Below are 18,614 nucleotides of genomic sequence, written 5' to 3'. Positions count from 1 at the left end.
TTCTCCAAGGGTATGCAAACTTTTGAGCACAACTGTAGATATACACTCACCTAAAGGATAATTAGGAACACCATACTAACACTATGTTTGACCCCCTTTCGCCTTCAGAACTGCCTTAATTCTACATGGCATTGATTCAACAAGGTGCTGAAAGCATTCTTTAGAAATGTTGGCCCATATTGATAGGATAGCATCTTCCAGTTGATGGAGATTTGTGGGATGCACATCCAGGCCACGAAGCTCCCGTCCCACCACATCCCAAAGATGCTCTATTGGGTTGAGATCTGGTGACTGTGGGGGCCATTTCAGTACAGTGAACTCATTGTCATGTTCAAGAAACCAATTTGAAATGATTCGAGCTTTGTGACATGGTGCATTATCCTGCTGGAAGTAGCCATCAGAGGATGGGTACATGGTGGTCAAAAAGGGATGGTCAGAAACAATGCTCAGGTAGGCCGTGGCATTCAAACGATGCCCAATTGGCACTAAGGGGCCTAAAGTGTGCCAAGAAAACATCCCCCACACCATTACACCACCACCACCAGCCTGCACAGTGGTAACAAGGCATGATGGATCCATGTTCTCATTCTGTTTACGCCAAATTCTGACTCTACCATCTGAATGTCTCAACAGAAATCGAGACTCATCAGACCAGGCAACATTCTTCCAGTCTTCAACTGTCCAATTTTGGTGAGTTTGTGCAAATTGTAGCCTCTTTTTCCTATTTGTAGTGGAGATGAGTGGTACCCGGTGGGGTCTTCTGCTGTTGTAGCCCATCCGCCTCAAGGTTGTGCGTGTTGCTTTGCTGCATACCTCGGTTGTAACGAGTGATTATTTCAATCGAAGTTGCTCTTCTATCAGCTTGAATCAGTCGGCCCATTCTCCTCTGACCTCTAGCATCAACAAGGCACTTTTGCCCACAGGCCTGCCGCATACTGGATGTTTTTCCCTTTTCACAACATTCTTTGTAAACCCTAGAAATGGTTGTGTGTGAAAATCCCAGTAACTGACCAGATTGTGAAATACTCAGACCGGCCCGTCTGGCACCAACAACCATGCCACGCTCAAAATTACTTAAATCACCTTTCTTTCCCATTCTGACATTCAGTTTGGAGTTCAGGAGATTGTCTTGACCAGGACCACACCCCTAAATGCATTGAAGCAACTGCCATGTGATTGGTTGATTAGATAATTGCATTAATGAGAAATTGAACAGGTGTTTCTAATAATCCTTTAGGTGAGTGCACAGTACAATAGTATCTTTAGGATGAGTCTACTTTTCTTGAGTTACCATGTTACATTTTTTTTAAGGAACTAAAACTAAAAATGAAACTGCTTGATGTGCATTAGACGGCCTGAACTGACCTTCTTTGCTTTATAGAAGGGGTCTATATCCTCCAGCGGTGTGTTGAGCATCTCCGTTGGAGCGTCTCCAAAGATCATGGGCAGACTTTTACCAGCCTCTAGGTCTTTGCTAGGTTCTGACGGGCCAGGGTCTACGTACCCCTCTACTTGCATGGCTCGTTTCTTCTCCTCCATGAGCCTCTCGATCTCCGCCAGTGATTCCGGGGTGAAGCGGCGGAACGCGTCGGCGCCTGTGGGAGGGAGCAGGTCTGCCATCTTTGCATTGCGAAGAGATATCACCAAACCAGAGTTGATCTAGTCTAGAAAGAGCTACAGAACAAGAAAAAGACAAGGAGAGAGAGTCATTCATATAATTTTATTATACGTGTCAATGGAGTGCCATAGCTCTTCATGGCACTGTTTTTCAATCCTAGTCCTACTATTTATGTAGGTCTTTATAACAGATTTTATTTCCGCTTAATTATTCCGCTAGTGATTTTCCGTTTTGTTAGGTGTACACTACCGTTCAAAAGTTTGAAATGTTCTTGTTATTTTATACATTAAAATTAGGGATGCACCGATATCAGTACCGGGTATCGGGACGTTACTGGGCTCATGTACGTGTACTCAAAAGAATGCCGGTGACGAAGAATTCAGTGACCGTGCGAATTCAATGTGCATGCCGAAGGTGCGCATGCGCTACTATATTTCTTTCTGTCAACGGGAGCGAGTTATGATATCTCGTGCACTTGTTGCTTCTCGCTCCCGACATTGTCTTCCTTGTAAAATAGCGTCTGGTAACCTAAGCGTGTTGGCGCTGCAATATTAACCTTGTGATCTTTGCGATTCTGCATCCATAGATACGTTTTTTTTTTTTAAACAGAAGCAGAAAGCAAGTATATTGTGTTGGTTAACATGTGTACTGTATTGTTGCAATGACAAATGCCATGTTAGCGTTAGCTAGCACCGCCAGTCAAAGTAACTGTGATCTTATAGTTTGTCAATTTATTTTGTTGGACTTCTCTCAATATTAACAAGCTACCCATACGTAAAATATATGTATTTTAAATATATTATTTCTATACATATGATAAATGCATGTCAAAGTGTTGTAATTGGATTCCTTAAATATATTTCAAAAAAACGTATTACTATAAATGCATGGCTGTAACACGCAACTTTTCGCTCTCCTATCTGGCGCTCTACAGACTGCTCCAAACAAGGATAAGCTAGTAGTGGTTTTACCAAGGTCGTAGTACATAAGAATATCTTGCTGACTGTAGGATGAAACGCATTTTGTAAATGTATTGCTAACATGTATTTAAACAGCTAAAATGTTATCAATATGTCAGTAATTTACATTTTGAAAGTGTGGTTGTATATTCAGGTCAGCTGTGAAGTGATATCAAGCATAACAAGCCTTACATTAGTAACATATGCTGCCATCCAGATCAAGTCTTTTTCAGGGAAGGCCTTGCTTATTTCAGCAAGAAAATGCCAAACCACACTCTGCACGTATTACAACAGCATGGCTCTGTAGTAAAAGAGTCCGGGTGCTAAACTGTCCTGACTGCAGTCCTGACCTGTCACCTATTGAAAACATTTGGCGCTTGATGAAATGAAAAATATGACAAAGGAGACCCCAAACTGTTAAGCAGCTGAAAACCTATATCAAGCAAGAATGGTAAAACATATCACCTTCATCATTGGTGTCCTCAGTTCCAAACGCTTACAGAGTATTGTTAAAAGAAGTGGTGATGTAACACAGGTGATGTAACACAGCCTCACAGTGTTTTTGGAGAAAGATAAAATATATATTTATCTTGCTTGTTGGTAGCTGAATAATGTTAAATGAACAATAAATATTCACTGGAGGACTCCCCCCATCATCAATCCACCAGGATTGTCCAAAATATATCTCACCAACATTGAATAACTAACTTTTTTTCAGTCTCCTCCAGTTTTAAATTTTAGGAGGAGATGAGGTCCTGGTCCACACCTGCGGATTACCTTGTTTGGGGGGCCCGTTGCTGTCCCTGTCCTTGTCCACTTGGTCATACTTTTGACCTAGTCTAAAATCAAATAGACTCTGGATTTAGCCCAGAGAAATGTATTTATTATTCCAATTGGACTCACCCGGCACAGCCAGAAGAGGACTGGTCACCCCTCTGAGCCTGGGTCCTCTCTAGGTTTCTTCCTAAAATTCGACCTTCCTAGGGAGTTTTTCCTAGCCACTGAAATTCAACACTACTGTTGTTTGCTCTTTGGGGTTTAAGGCCGGGTGTCTCTGTAAAGCACTTTGTGACAACTGCTGTTGTAAAAAGGGCTTTATAAATACATTTGATTGAATAGGTTTTTCATTCAGGAGCATATTTTCATTCATTAAAAGAGAGGGGCACCATTTCCGCAAGGCACCGGCAAAACCTGTGCCTCTCTTTCAATTAAAATAGAAAGTACCTAAATTGAACAGATATATAGACATATTGATCCTCACCAACACATTGAATGGGTTTAATTCAATGGGGATAACGTCTTCATTCATTAAAGAGGGGGATACCATTTCTGCCAGGCACCAGCGAAAACTGTCCCCCCCCCGTCAATCAAATTACATTGAACCTAAATTGACAAAAGTCAGAGAGTTAATTATCTTCTCCCTCACCATCCTTTGTAGTAGATTAATTCAATGTGGATAATATCTTCATTATTCATTAAAGAGGGCGACACAATTTCTGCCAGGCAAAATGGTGCAGAAACATACAAACTAATATTCAGTAATGCTAATTTTGTTCAAATGTATTATGTTCAAATGTCAAATGGGAAGGGGGTCTGGGCTAAGCCCCGAATGTATTGTGATCCTAATGACGCCTCTGCTGAATACTGTGACAAACAAAAGAACAGGTAAGTGACGACAGGTGCTTAGTATTCAGGTGATTGTGAGGCGGGAAGAGTGCAGCGTTCAGGTGATTGTGAGGCGGGAAGAGTGCAGCATTCAGGTGATTGTGAGGCGGGAAGAGTGCAGCGTTCAGGTGATTCGTAAAGGTTGCGATTCAAGGAGTGAGTACAATCCGGATTACAGGTGGCATGCACAAGGATGTGAACTGGGCATAGACCTCACAGGAATAGTACATACACTGCATTGTACAATTTCTCACATGGAATAGCCTTCATTTCTCAGAATAAGAATAGACTGACGAGATTCAGAAGAAAGTTGTATGTTTTTGGCCATTTTGAGCCTGTAATGTATCCCGCTGATGCTGACGATACTGAACTAGTCTAAAGATTGCCTGTTGTATTGCTTCTCTAATCAGCACAACAGTTTTCAGCTGTGCAAAAGGAAATCACAAAAGGGCTTTATAATGATCAGTTAGCCTTTTAAAATGATAAACTTGGATTAGCAAACACCATCTGCCATTGGAACACAGGAGAGATGGATGCTGATAATGGGCCTCTATGCCTATGTAGATATTCCATAGAAAATCTGCCACTTCCAGCTACAGTAGTCATTTACAACATTAACAATGTCTACACTCTATTTCTGATAAAAGGTATGTTATTTTAATGGACCAAAAATTGCTTTTCTGTTAAAAACAAAGACATTCCTAAGTGACCCCAAACCTTTGAATGATAGTGTAAGTACTGTGTTCAAACTTGTACTGGGCTTGAACAAAACTGAGGTTTGCCAGGAGTAAAAAACACTACCCTGGTAGAAGCAAATCATAAAAAGGAGAAAGGACTTAGACAAAAAGGGTCTCTTTAGAGAAGGACAAACAGTGTAAAGAGATACTTCCACACCAGGGCTTTTACTGAGCCAGGGAGCGGGAAATTGTAAACAAGATACCCCACAAGATACCCCACTACACTAGTGGTATGCTGTGTTTCTAGTTAGACCATGAGTTCAAATACTTTTTGAAATCATTCAGATATGTGCAGAGCCTGTGGTCTAGTGGTAAAGCTCCTAGCTTAGACACATACTACACTCACCCCACTGGAGACTGTGGTTCAGCTCCCCACTAATCAGTATCCATTTTGTCAGTTCAAAATTCCCTTAATAAATAGTTTGATTACTCAAAAGTATGTATGTAAAAAAGTATTGACATTTTTGTGAGTATTTGGTTAAACCTGCCAGGAGGTGTTGGTGGGAGGAGACTTGGTTTGGAACTTGTGCGAGTCTTCCAAACGCTCCTTTGGTTTCACTGCCATACAAACGCTTAGTTAAGCAGCGGGGAATTATCAGAAATTATTTTAAGTAGGCCTATTATTTGATCCCAGCTCAGTTTTTAGTGCACAATAAATATGCCACACGTAATGTGTGTGTGTACTGTATGTGCAAGGAGGTCTGTCTATAAATGTCCTGTGTAGGCTGGCCAATTAGCGTATGTTCATGTATATGACATGTTGGTGACCATCGCAAGCTTTGATCAACATACAGTCTCCATGTCCCCATCCCCCGGACCCGCCCCCCAGGAGGGCTATACCAGTTGACCCACATTCAAGTGTCAAGGTACTGACAAAGTGACGAGACGCACTCAACACCGGCGCTGGAGCTTCAGCGGGATACTTTCCCACAGTACCAATGAAACTCTGACATTACTCATGTACATCATGTTACTTATTAGCTTAGCAGACGGTCCGAATCAAAGCCAACTAGCCTTGCTAACGTTGTCTACGTGTTTTGAGGCCAGTTGAGACTGTTCGTTTTTCTCTCAAGCAGCTAAAGATTAAGAACCTGTTTGCAATAGTAATAGCTTAATTTGTTTCTCAAGTTGTCTTTTACCTTGAGAGTAAGCTTCATGTTTCCTAATAAAGAGCAGGGCGATATCTAACCAACAATGTATTCAACAGCGTCGGTAGGAGTCTTTATTACCCTGTGATAGCACCTGTGGTGATCTGCCATGAAGCTGGAGTTCCCCTTTCACCTCTCTAGACGCCTGGGCTTTCTGACTCTTTTCATCTAGCGGCAGGATAGGTAACAGACTTGCTGTTAACAAGTTCTCTGTGTGTCAAAAGCCAAGCCAGGCAGATGCAACAACATTCACCTTAGCTGGGAAACGGGGGACCAAATGCTTCCATGTGTATAGGATATTCACACAGATTAGGTGACTGAGTGCATTCAGTGTGTTTCTGAGGCAAGGCACAGAAGGCAGGTTGGGCAGCAATGCTCACATGACGAAAAGCCAAATGCATGCATACAATACACTCTGGTTAATTAAAGATAGAAATCTATTTACAACTTTACTTAAGAAGAGTAAAAACATGACACTAAATTAAATTAAAAATGGATAAACAGATCTATGATGTATGCTCAAAAACCTTGTTTAATCATAGATACTTAGCGATGTGTAATTATAGACACCCCTGTCTTCAATATTGTTCCATTCTCTAATGGGAATAACAAACACATTGTGGAAAGAAACTTATGTCCACAAAGAAAAGACCAATGGCCATCTCTTCATTGTAACCATGTGGTTTGAATTTATGAGGGTAGCAGGACGAAAGGTCTAAGATCCCTATGTATTCCTTTAATCTTGTAACAGGTGCAAATTAAAGGTGCCAATAATTAAAATCGCTATCTTTTAAAATGTCTATTTCTTATTAAATCTCTTTCTCAAAATATATCTTATTGGTATGAAATAATATAAAAATGTTTGGCCATACAATACAACTCAGTACTTATTTTATATAATTTTGTACTAGTTTTTATCCAGGGTGCCAATCATTTTTGACCTGACTGTATGTACAGTACATTGACTCACAAACACAATTGTAGATAATCATACATTCGCACACATACAAATTACACACACAAGCTCGCACACAGATACGGTGGCGACCCAGCTGCCGCCAGCAATCACTGCAGAGCGTCGTGTTACAGCAGCCCGATGACTCTGCTCATTCCTCTCCCTTTGAACCCTTACTCGCTCCCTCACATCCCTCCGATAAACAGGCCAACATACCAACCTAACTTACCGGACTAACTCCCCTCTCTGCCACCTTCTATTTTACACAAGGCCCAAATCCACTGGGCTTACAACCCCCACCCCCACCCTGGCTTCTTTCAAACATACACAACAACCAGGGTGATCACTCTATGTTCCCACTACTCAAACATCTATATTGCCCACTTAATATTGCAACCACCAAAAATGCTTCCTGCCACCAAACCCTCCATGATAACCCACAACTCAACTTTAGGGTTGAGTAAAGTACTTAACTGTCATATGCTTATTATTTATGTTAGTGACCAAAAATTACTGGGAATAAAATTTGGAGGTGGTCAAATTTTTTTATTTAAGTACAGGGCCAAGTGTTTAGAGACCCTGAAACATTACCTTCAAGAAAGGACATCATCCAAGTGTTTTATGGTAGTTTGAATACATATGCCAGATAGAGTGTTTGGTCAAAGAAATCTCATTCATTTGATATCACAAAATAAAATTTCTACATTCAGGACAGGAAAAGTAAATTGTTTTTATTTTATTTGCCTTTTTCTCAACTGACCTCTTTGGCTTTCTAGCATGTTAAATTCCATTGATCAAGTTCTGACCGGCTCTCTCCACTGAAGCCATGACCCGAGCCTCTCATTAAAGGATACAACATTAAGAGAGTTTGACTCTATTGTTTCACCTATCATTACTGTATGGCTTGTTAGAAAATCACTGAAAACACTAAAGAAGTGAATAAATTATTATTATAATTATTAAGTAATTGGTTGTTAGCTAGCCAGCTAGATTAGTAGACATGAATTGTGCAACTTCATTAGGGCTTACATATTCAGTCCTCCCTTTCCAATATTCAGGAAGGTAAACAATAATTATTTCACACACATTTTTACATTGTATATACAGTAAAACAATAATGAATGGAATTGGTTATAAACAGCAAAGAGAATGTTCAGGATTTTTTGGTTAGCATACAGTTGGGTCAAGTAGCAACATCTGTGGCCAAATCACATAAAACTATGAATTTAGGCACCGAAAGAATAGCTTTTTATCGGATGCTTCAATTAATAGTAAAAGCAAAGAAAAACAAATGTGACCTCAGTCTGCCCACACTAATCATTATGTGACTCCATTCTGTGGGTTGAGTAAACTTGGCCAGGAAATGTTAAAGAAAAGTTTCGAATTCACAATATTTCATGCAACCCTAATAAAAAACGACTCAAGTGGTACTTCAAAGTATTTTATCTAACTTAACACCACTGATCTCCACAGTCACCCACCCCCCACCCCCACCTCATTCATTTCATGATCTGATTCTAAGAGACAGGAGGCCCTTCTATCCCTGAGAAGATGGCCGACCTTAAAATACACATCCTGTGGACGGATTTATTTCTCTGGGGCTTATTAGAAACATTTCCTGATCGCATTATGTCACATCATTCACACTGGGGCCAGCTCACCCATCCAGTCCATCCTTTGGAAATTCAAAGGTTTTCTCTTTGGAGAGCCAACCAGTGTGGAACAGAGCAATATAGGCAAGAGTGAGTGGTCGACAGACAAGAGCAAAGATCTTATATCACCAGGTAAATTATTTTCAGCAACATTCTGAGAGCCATTGGAGTGAACTGCCTTGCTTAGGGACAGATTGACTAACTGCTTCACTAGGAAAGCTGATCATATTTAACAATTTAAAGATGATTTACATGAATAAACAAAACAAACAAAATAATGTACCCATTTTGGAAAAGGGATTACATAATTTTAACATTTTAACTGTATCAAATCCAAAGTTATTGTTAAGCAGTTCAGTGGTTCCCAAACTTCAATCTGTGGATTTGAATGGCAGACCTCCTGATTCAAATCAGGACCCTAGTTTATGTCTACAGTCACAATGCAAAAAAAAAAATTCTCTCTGTCTCTTGGGCACATTAATTGTCTGTGGTCCAGGGACTTTGTTGCTGGTAAGCCCCTTCATTAATCCTGCCCTGTATATGAGGATGAGCTCATATACCATTACTCTTCTAGACTTCAGTACTTGTGCCAAAAACCCCAAAGCTGTGTAAGTTGGTTTCCGGAGAGATATATCGTAGCTCACATTCTAACCATCTAGTGTAACACACAAGGTCTATATTACTCCCTCTCCATCCCCAATAGAAATGTCACGTGTCTGAGTGGATGGGTGGCCTTCATTGACATGTATAGCAGTGACATGTAAAAGGATGTGTGGGATGGACAAATAAATCTAGTTAGAATCAGAAAAGTCTGGTAGACTTTGAAAGAAAGTCTTGATGCAAAGGCATTTATGTGTGTAGGTGTTCATCTGAAGTCAACATTAAAAAAAAAACTGTAAACTAGCCAACTTCGCTTCGATTAAGAACAGATTTGGACAATCAAAGAGCAAGGCTACCTTCAACATTGTTATTTATCTAAGAGCTAGCTATAGCTACAATAGCTTGTTGTTTTTGCTTGCACATTTAGGATTCAAAGCCATACCATGCAATAATGTAATTTACTAAGATCAAATAATGGCTATTCACTTTCAGTATATTAACAACCTCAAAGGCCAAACGAATAATTTGTGTTCCAGGTTCAAAACCCAGGGGCTTGATTAGATCTGACAATGGAATAATATGGTATTTAGGGTCCTGTACTGCCAAAATCAAAAATAAATAAATAAATGACTCAATTATTATTATTTTTACATAAACATATTGAAAAATTTGATGATAATTGTATTAAGCAATATATACAGCTCTGGAAAATATTAAGAGACCACTGCAACTTTTTCCTTCCTTTCCAAACAAGTTGAAAAGGAATGTTTTAAGTGAGGAACAGAAGCGTTCAATTTGCAATGTTTCCTTAATTTTTTCCAGAGCTGTATATGCAACTCAATGTACATGTACATTAAAAAACATAAATATTAGTGACATTTGTAAAATTATTTATTCTTTTCAGTATTTATTTACCTATTAATATATCTATTTCCTTAATCTTTATTTCTATATATATTTAGTTATGTATTTCTTTGTCCTTAAACTAATGAGGGGGCAGGACATTAACAAGTCAGCCTTTGCAATCAAGCCTAGAGAGTTAGATAGAACTGTGAAGATGGTGAGTGCTATTTTAGATCCTTGGCGCATCCCCATGTTGCGCATGTGTTGGATATCGCCCAATCACTAATCAGGAGAGGTCTCCAGTCGGGCAAGCCTGCTAAAACAAAGACTGACAGGAAATGTAACAAAGCATTACTGGTAGCAAAGCTATGGATATTAGCATTTAAATTTAAAATATCACCCTTATTTGCAAAGCGTGTCAATTAAAAAATATATAATTTGATGGAACTCATTCAATAGATTGTTCCATTCACTGTGATCCTTGGTTTGTCCCCTTTTCAAAAAGGATATTTTAAATAATACAAATATATATAAGTAATAAGTGACGGCGCAGGATGTTTTTTTTTTTATTGCCTCACAGGCAGCTGGAGTGTCGGGGGGAGAGCAGCTGGACTGTGGGAAGATAGTGGCACGTAATCGTTAAGAGCTTGGCTGCCGCTTGGTAAAAGTGTCTGCCACCGGCACGCTGTCAAAACGATATGCAATCACCCTAGGTCTTGGTCCACAATGCCCATGGAGAGCTGCTGCTCAACCAATTACTCATTGCTATCTGGGATTGTTTTTATTTAATCATTGAATTCAAAATGCTATATAATATCTATGCATCAGTCTAGTATGACATTAAATCTGCATTTATCTCGAGACAATAGTAATAATAAGATTTCAGACACCTAAGTTTTAAATCATAACTGTTACTATGTCAGTTTATAGAGAAATGCCTTTTTCTGTACATGATAAGACATCCAGTTACAAATCTCAGTGAAACGAGTGGGTGATATCTTTTTAAAAAGATAGCTATCTGTTAGCTTTTGCAAACATAATAGCTTTTCATTAGGTCTTAGCCTGAGATGACCTTGCCAAACTAAAATATTGCAAAGCAGACGTTTTACACTAATTATGCTATTACTTTCGACACCAGCTTGAACGTCAGACTAAATGTGATCCAACATAACTAAGCCATGGAAGTATAGACTACTTAATAAACATTTGAAATCACTGTCAGAAGTTGGTTAAGTCCAATGAGGTTATATACACTTTATTTTGAGAGCTCAATTTTGATGTGTAGATGTTAATAATAATAATAATATTATCAACTAATTTCCAACAAACTTTAAACAAACTATTTGTTGATAAACAACTGCTTGCTAAGGTTAAGGTTTAGGGTTAAGTTTATAATAAAATGTAGGGTAAGGGTTAGGTTTAGGGATAAAATACAGGTTAGGGTTAGGATACAGGCAAGGGTTAGGGTTAGTAGATAGTTAAAATGTTACAGATACTCAGTAGACAATTTGTAGAGCATCTACAGGCAAAATCTCAAAATAGTGTTACCAAGCGGTCTAACTGCTTCACGTCATCTGAAATGTGGGTCAAAAAATTAAGGTGATGACCCTTCCTCCAAATTGCTGAACACTACATGGTCAACCTCTGTGTCAGCATCTAAATAGAACAGATTGACAGTCAGAGCCTCAATGCCATACCATACCATACCATCTTCTTCCGCTTAACCGGGGCCGGGTCGCGGGGGCAGCAGTCTAAGCAGGGATGCCCAGACTTCCCTCTCCCCAGACACTTCCTCCAGCTCTTCCGGGGGGACACCGAGGCGTTCCCAGGCCAGCCGGGAGACATAGTCCCTCCAGCGTGTCCTAGGTCTTCCCCGGGGTCTCCCAGGAAGGCGTTCCGGAGGCATCCGAAAAAGATGCCCAAGCCACCTCAGCTGACCCCTCTCGATGTGGAGGAGCAGTGGCTCTACTCTGAGCTCCTCCCGGGTGACCGAGCTTCTCACCCTATCTCTAAGGGATCGCCCGGCCACCCTGCGGAGAAAGCTCATTTCGGCCGCCTGTATCCGGGATCTTGTCCTTTCGGTCATGACCCAAAGCTCATGACCATAGGTGAGAGTAGGAACGTAGATTGACTGGTAAATCGAGAGCTTCGCCTTGCGGCTCAGCTCTTTCTTCACCACGACAGGCCGATACATCGACTGCTTTACTGCAGAAGCTGCACCGATCCGTCTGTCAATCTCCCGTTCCATCCTTCCCTCACTCGTGAACAAGACCCCTAGATACTTAAACTCCTCCACTTGAGGCAGGCACTCTCCACCAACCTGAAGTGGGCAAGCCACCCTTTTCCGACTGAGGACCATGGCCTCGGATTTGGAGGTACTGATTTTCATCCCCACCGCTTCACACTCGGCTGCAAACCGTCCCAGCGCATGCTGAAGGTCCTGGTTAGAAGGGGCCAACACGACAACATCATCTGCATAGAGCAGAGACGAAATTGTGTGGTCCGCAAACCTGACACCCTCCGGCCCCTGGCTGCGCCTAGAAATTCTGTCCATAAAAATTACGAACAGAACCGGTGACAAAGGGCAGCCCTGCCGGAGTCCAACATGCACTGGGAACAAGTCTGACCAAGCTCCTGCTTCGGTTGTACAGGGACCTGACAGCCCTTAGCAAAGGACCCAGGACCCCATATTCCCCAAGCACCCTCCACAAGATGCCGCGAGGGACACAGTCGAATGCCTTCTCCAAATCCACAAAACACATGTGGATTGGTTGGGCAAACTCCCATGAACCCTCCAACACCCCGTAGAGGGTATAGAGCTGGTCCAGTGTTCCACGGCCCGGACGAAAACCACACTGTTCCTCCTGAATCCGAGGTTCTACTATCGGCCGTATTCTCCTCTCCAGAACCCTGGCATAGACTTTCCCGGGGAGGTTGAGAAGTGTGATCCTCCTATAGTTGGAACACACCCTCCGGTCCCCCTTCTTAAAAAGAGGGACCACCACCCCGGTCTGCCATCCCAGAGGCACTGTCCCCGACCGCCACGCGATGTTTCACAGGCGTGTCAACCAAGACAGCCCCACAACATCCAAAGACTTGAGGTACTCAGGGCGGATCTCATCCACCCCCGGTGCCTTGCCACCGAGGAGTTTCTTGACCACCTCAGTGACTTCAGCCCGGGTAATGGACGAGTCCACCTCTGAGCCCTCATCCTCTGCTTCCTCAATGGAAGAAGTGACAGCGGGATTGAGGAGATCCTCGAAGTATTCCTTCCACCGCCCGACGACATCCTCAGTTGAGGTCAACAGCTGCCCACCTCTACTGTAAACAGCGTTGGTAGGGCACTGTTTCCCTCTCCTGAGGCGCCGGATGGTTTGCCAGAATCTCTTCGAGGCCAGCCGATAGTCCTTCTCCATGGCCTCACCGAACTCCTCCCAGGCCTGAGTTTTTGCCTCCACAACCACCCGGGCTGCAGCCCGCTTGGCCTGTCGGTACCCGTCAGCTGCCTCAGGAGTCCCACAAGCCAACCAGGCCTGATAGGACTCCTTCTTCAGCTTGACGGCATCCCTTACTTCCGGTGTCCACCACCGGGTTCGGGGATTGCCGCCTCGACAGGCACCGGAGACCTTACGGCCACAGCTCCGAGCGGCCGCTTCGACAATGGCGGTGGAGAACATGGTCCACTCGGACTCAATATCTCCAACCTCCCTCGGCATCCAGTCGAAGCTCTGCCGGAGGTGGGAGTTAAAGATCTCTCTGACAGGAGACTCGGCCAGACGTTCCCAGCAGACACTTACAGTACGCTTGGGCCTGCCGAGTCTGTCCAGCTTTCTCCCCCGCCATCGGATCCAACTCACCACCAGGTGGTGATCAGTTGACAGCTCCGCCCCTCTCTTCACCCGAGTGTCCAAGACATACGACCGCAGGTCAGATGGGACGACAACAAAGTCGATCATCGACCTGCGGCCTAGGGTGTCCTGGTGCCACATGCACTGATGGACACCCTTATGCTTGAACATGGTGTTCGTTATGGACAAATTGTGACTAGCACAGAAGTCCAATAACTGAACACCACTCACGTTCAGATCAGGGGGGCCGTTCCTCCCAATCACGCCCCTCCAGGTGTCACTGTCGTTGCCCACGTGGGCGTTGAAGTCCCCCAGTAGAACAATAGAGTCCCCAGTCTGAGCACTTTCCAGCACCCCTCCCAGAGACTCCAAGAAGGTCGGGTACTCTGCACTGCCGTTCGGCCCGTAGGCACAAACAACAGTGAGAGACCTATTCCCGACCCGTAGGCGCAGGGAAACGACCCTCTCGTTCACCGGGGTAAACTCCAACACATGGCGGCAGAGCTGGGGAGCTATAAGCAAACCCACACCAGCCCGCCGCCTCTCACCATGGGCAACTCCACAGTGGTGAAGAGTCCATCCTCTCTCAAGGAGTGTGGTTCCAGAGCCCAAGCCGTGCGTAGAGGTGATCCCGACTACCTCTAATCGGAACCTCTCAACCTCACGCACTAACTCAGGCTCCTTCCCCGCCAGCGAGGTGACATTCCACGTCCCTAGAGCTAGTTTACGTGTCCAGAGATCGGGTTGTCTAGGCCCCTGCCTTCGACTGCCGCCCGATCCTCTTCGCACCGGCCCCTTATGGTCCCTCCTGTGGGTGGTGAGCCCATGGGAGGGCGGCCCCACGTCGCCCGTTCGGGCTGAGCCCGGCCGGGCCCCATGGGGGAAGGCCCGGCCACCAGGCGCTCGCATACGAGCCCCAACCCCAGGCCTGGCTCCAGGGTGGGGCCCCGGCTGCGCCATACCGGGCGACGTCACGGTACTCATAATTTTCATCATTAAGGGGGGTTTGAACCGCTCTTAGTCTGACCCGTCGCCTCAATGCGAAAAAGTTAATAATCAGCCCTAGCATTTTCAGCTAGGTCTCAAATCAACTAGGTCTCAAAACATAGTCTCAAATCTATTTGCTGTATGTAGCCATTTGTGTAATAACGTAAACAAAGCAACCAAAGCATGTTAAGTTGATATTTGCACTCTGATACTGATCAACCAATTGGAGTAAGGTGACACTGTGACATACTTTCATTGACAACCCCTCATTAGCTATATAAATATAGCTAATATATAAATAAATACTGAAATAAATAAATACAGAATTAGTCAGAACAAATTAATTAAAGAAAATATAGAAAAGAATGATCAAGGGAATAAATAGGGAAATTATATTGATTAATACATTTGACATTACATTATTTTTATCGTTTTATATATAAATATATTTATCGATACATTTATTTATTTATTTAATGGGGATTTTGGCAATTCTGGTCCTCTATAGCATTTTGGGCCCTGCATTTTAGTGTCACACCACCTGGATTGTAATCTTATCGTTTTCGACAAACTTTTCCATTTTCCATTTATTTCATATGATCCAGAATCCTTCAATGAATTGCTTTTTCTTTGTGGTTTCATTCCGATTTTTGGAAAATAACTAAAATAATTGTTAATTTCCAGGTCAGGTGATGATTTTGATCAATATGAACACAATGCCCTATATGATATAGGACAGAAGCTCCCAAATGCTCCATGCCAACCGACATTTGCGAAGTAGCAGGACTTTTTGTGTGAGGAAATCCATTTAACTTCTAGACAACTGCCAGCCTTAAGATGCAGTAGCATGGAGTTATTTAAAGATGCAGTCCGCCACTGGTTGTTGGAACAAACAGGGTCCCCAGAAACTTTGTACTGTAATGTTAACAATGTGCCAATTTGTGAAACTTAAAATGTCATGGCTAAATGTGGTATGACAGTGATATTATTTATAGATATTGCAGATTACACATCCAGATTACCAATCCAGCTAAAAATGGGATTTACCCAATATAACAGTCATAACTGCAAAAGTCCCAGACTGCATTGTTAAGTGGACAGCTTTACTCTCATACTTCAAAGGCCACCAAAATAATGGTACATTTCCATTACTCTGATATAATGTACACCATGGTATGAAAAGATGCACCTGGTGGTTATTTTTAAAAATAAAACAGGTTCTATAATATCTTAGAAATTAGGTTTGAAGCCTTGCTGGAATCTGCACAAGTCAGAGGTAGGCTAATCACTCAGTGAAGTAGAATGTGATGTAAAAGTATCAATATGCCAACTCCAAGCATCCTAATCAAAACAAAAAATATGTTGGACAATTTGTGTCACCTCAAATCCTGGTACTAATACGCATTTTCAAATAAGGTTAACTTAAATACATTATCGCCTAACAAATTAATTGACAAGTGAAGTTGATAACTGGATAAATGTGAGACTAGCTTGGTAGCTTGCTCTACAGACAAGAGAATTGCCCTCATTATCTTGCTACATAAGTTGCCCCTTATTAGTCCTTTATTTATTATGTAAAGTCTGCATCCCAAAATGTGGCAAGTATTGTCTGCATGAGCATCATCGGCTACCATTAGCAATACATGTAACAACAAATGGCTTCTTCATAGAAATACTGTGTATAACTATTTCATATATATATATATATATATATATATATATATATATATATATATATATATATATATATATATATATATATATAGTATATATATGTGTGTTGTCTGCTCAGATAAAATGAAATGCCTGTATATACACATATTGTTTGTTTGGATCAAACTAAATGCCTCTAAACTCCCTGTACAGTGCCTCATCATGCAGAAGGACAATGCCTGCAAACACACTGTCATAGCTACCAAGAAACATTTCAGGGCCAAGAAGTGAAAATCTCTTGACAGGCCAAATCAATCTGAATCTAATTGAGCATGCCTTTTACATGCTGGCAAGACTGAAAGCAAAAAGGACAACAAACAAACAGGAACTGAAGATGGCTTCAGTACAGGCCTGGAAAAGGATCACCAGGGAAGACACTAAGCATTTGGTAATGTCTATGGGTCAAGGATTCATGGAATGTCTTGCTAATTAACCTTATGCTAAAAACCTATAAGGCATTTGAAATCTTTCATAAATTACCTTTTTATTGTTCACTGCTCATAGCTTTTCTTAATGTGTGTATGTTATATACGTGTATTTGTATGTTATTTTACTGCTGTAATAAAGGGCTCACCTGTGAAAGAGCCCCAGCCCACCTTGTAAATAAAGGTTAATACATAATACAAAAACAGGTTCCTGGTAATTAATAAGTAGTAAATATGACTGTCTGAGTGTACACAATTTTAAAATTAAAAAATTTAAAATATATATATATATTGATCCAATGAAAGAAATTACATACGTTTGGCACTCAAAATAGAGTTCTGATGTTTAGCAAAATAAATTCCAATAATATCTTTCACATTGGCTTTATATTACATTTAAATGAAATGTTGAGCACATCCAACAAAATTGAATGGGTCAACAACCCTCAAACGCTTATACATCTCAATCCAATTGCCATACCGTAGGCCTACAACATAATGCTATGCTTGGAATGTCATAAGCTGTAAACAAAAGATTTACAAAGCCAACAAGGGCTTTCATCCACATGGCCCTTGTTGACACTCGTCCTGTCACTGTTCCTCCATTCCATCACAGGGTCAAGTCGCAGAGTGCACCCTCTCTCCCAGCTCACTTCAACACTCTGGCAGCCACTAGTTAACCTTGTACTTCCAACTCCATAGGGGGCCATGCTGAGCGTCATCCTGTGTGTTTATGTCTGTGCCCCACTTGAAGTCTAACAGTTTACCAGCTCAAATGCATATCTGAAACATGTTAAAGTCACCTAATACAGTTATAGTTAGCTAAACCTGAAAATAGTCAAACCAATTCAATGGGGTAATGTACTGGTTGGGGTCTTAAGTGACTTTTAATAGTTTAACTGCCGTGATAATAGTTTAAAGGAAGTGGGGATTACGTATAGTAGGCTGCAGTGATGCAGGCACAGCAACCGTGCTTGGTATTCCCATATGCAGTAAGTGGGTGGTATGGGTATAGCGTTAGATATGTGTGGTATGCTTCAGTCACTACATTCCTAGGGGCTGTGAAGACTTTGAATAAACTGGGGTTGTCTTTGAAACAACTCAAGTAATTGTATTGATCATTACGGAATCTCTGATGTCATACATGAGGTAGCTGCTTCAAACATTACCCCAACCCATGACACTTAACCATTTGTACTTATTTCCCAAACATATTTCCCAACACCAGGTATGCATTGTAATTACTCCACCTTGCTATTCTGAAATTTGTAAGCAACTTTTAAAGTATTTAAGGAAATTTTTATTTATATATAGAAAGTATATTAACGGAACAGGTGTGTTAAAATGTGGTTTTATTTTTCTCCACACAATATTAACATCATGAAATTGTGAGTTTTTTTTTTGTAATACCTGATTGGAAATAAAAAGCATGGAACTTGATGCTTTTTAGATGGTGTAAAGGAA

The 18,614-nt window shown here is 41.7% G+C and overlaps 1 protein-coding gene across 1 annotated transcript in view; it reads right to left on the bottom strand.

Annotated features, from left to right (window-relative positions):
• Positions 1-18,614, bottom strand: part of scn4aa (sodium channel, voltage-gated, type IV, alpha, a) — a 72,157-nt gene that overhangs the window by 48,000 nt on the left and 5,543 nt on the right. The window contains exon 2 of the mRNA XM_029119604.2: positions 1,366-1,674. Within this exon, the coding sequence (XP_028975437.2) occupies positions 1,366-1,620 (255 nt within the window). The 5' untranslated portion in view covers positions 1,621-1,674. The remainder of the gene's footprint in view (positions 1-1,365; positions 1,675-18,614) is intronic.

Source organism: Esox lucius, chromosome 5 (assembly GCF_011004845.1).
Source record: "Esox lucius isolate fEsoLuc1 chromosome 5, fEsoLuc1.pri, whole genome shotgun sequence".
In the NCBI taxonomy this organism is placed as follows: Eukaryota; Metazoa; Chordata; class Actinopteri; order Esociformes; family Esocidae; genus Esox; species Esox lucius.
This window is presented reverse-complemented; position numbering and strand designations above follow the sequence as displayed.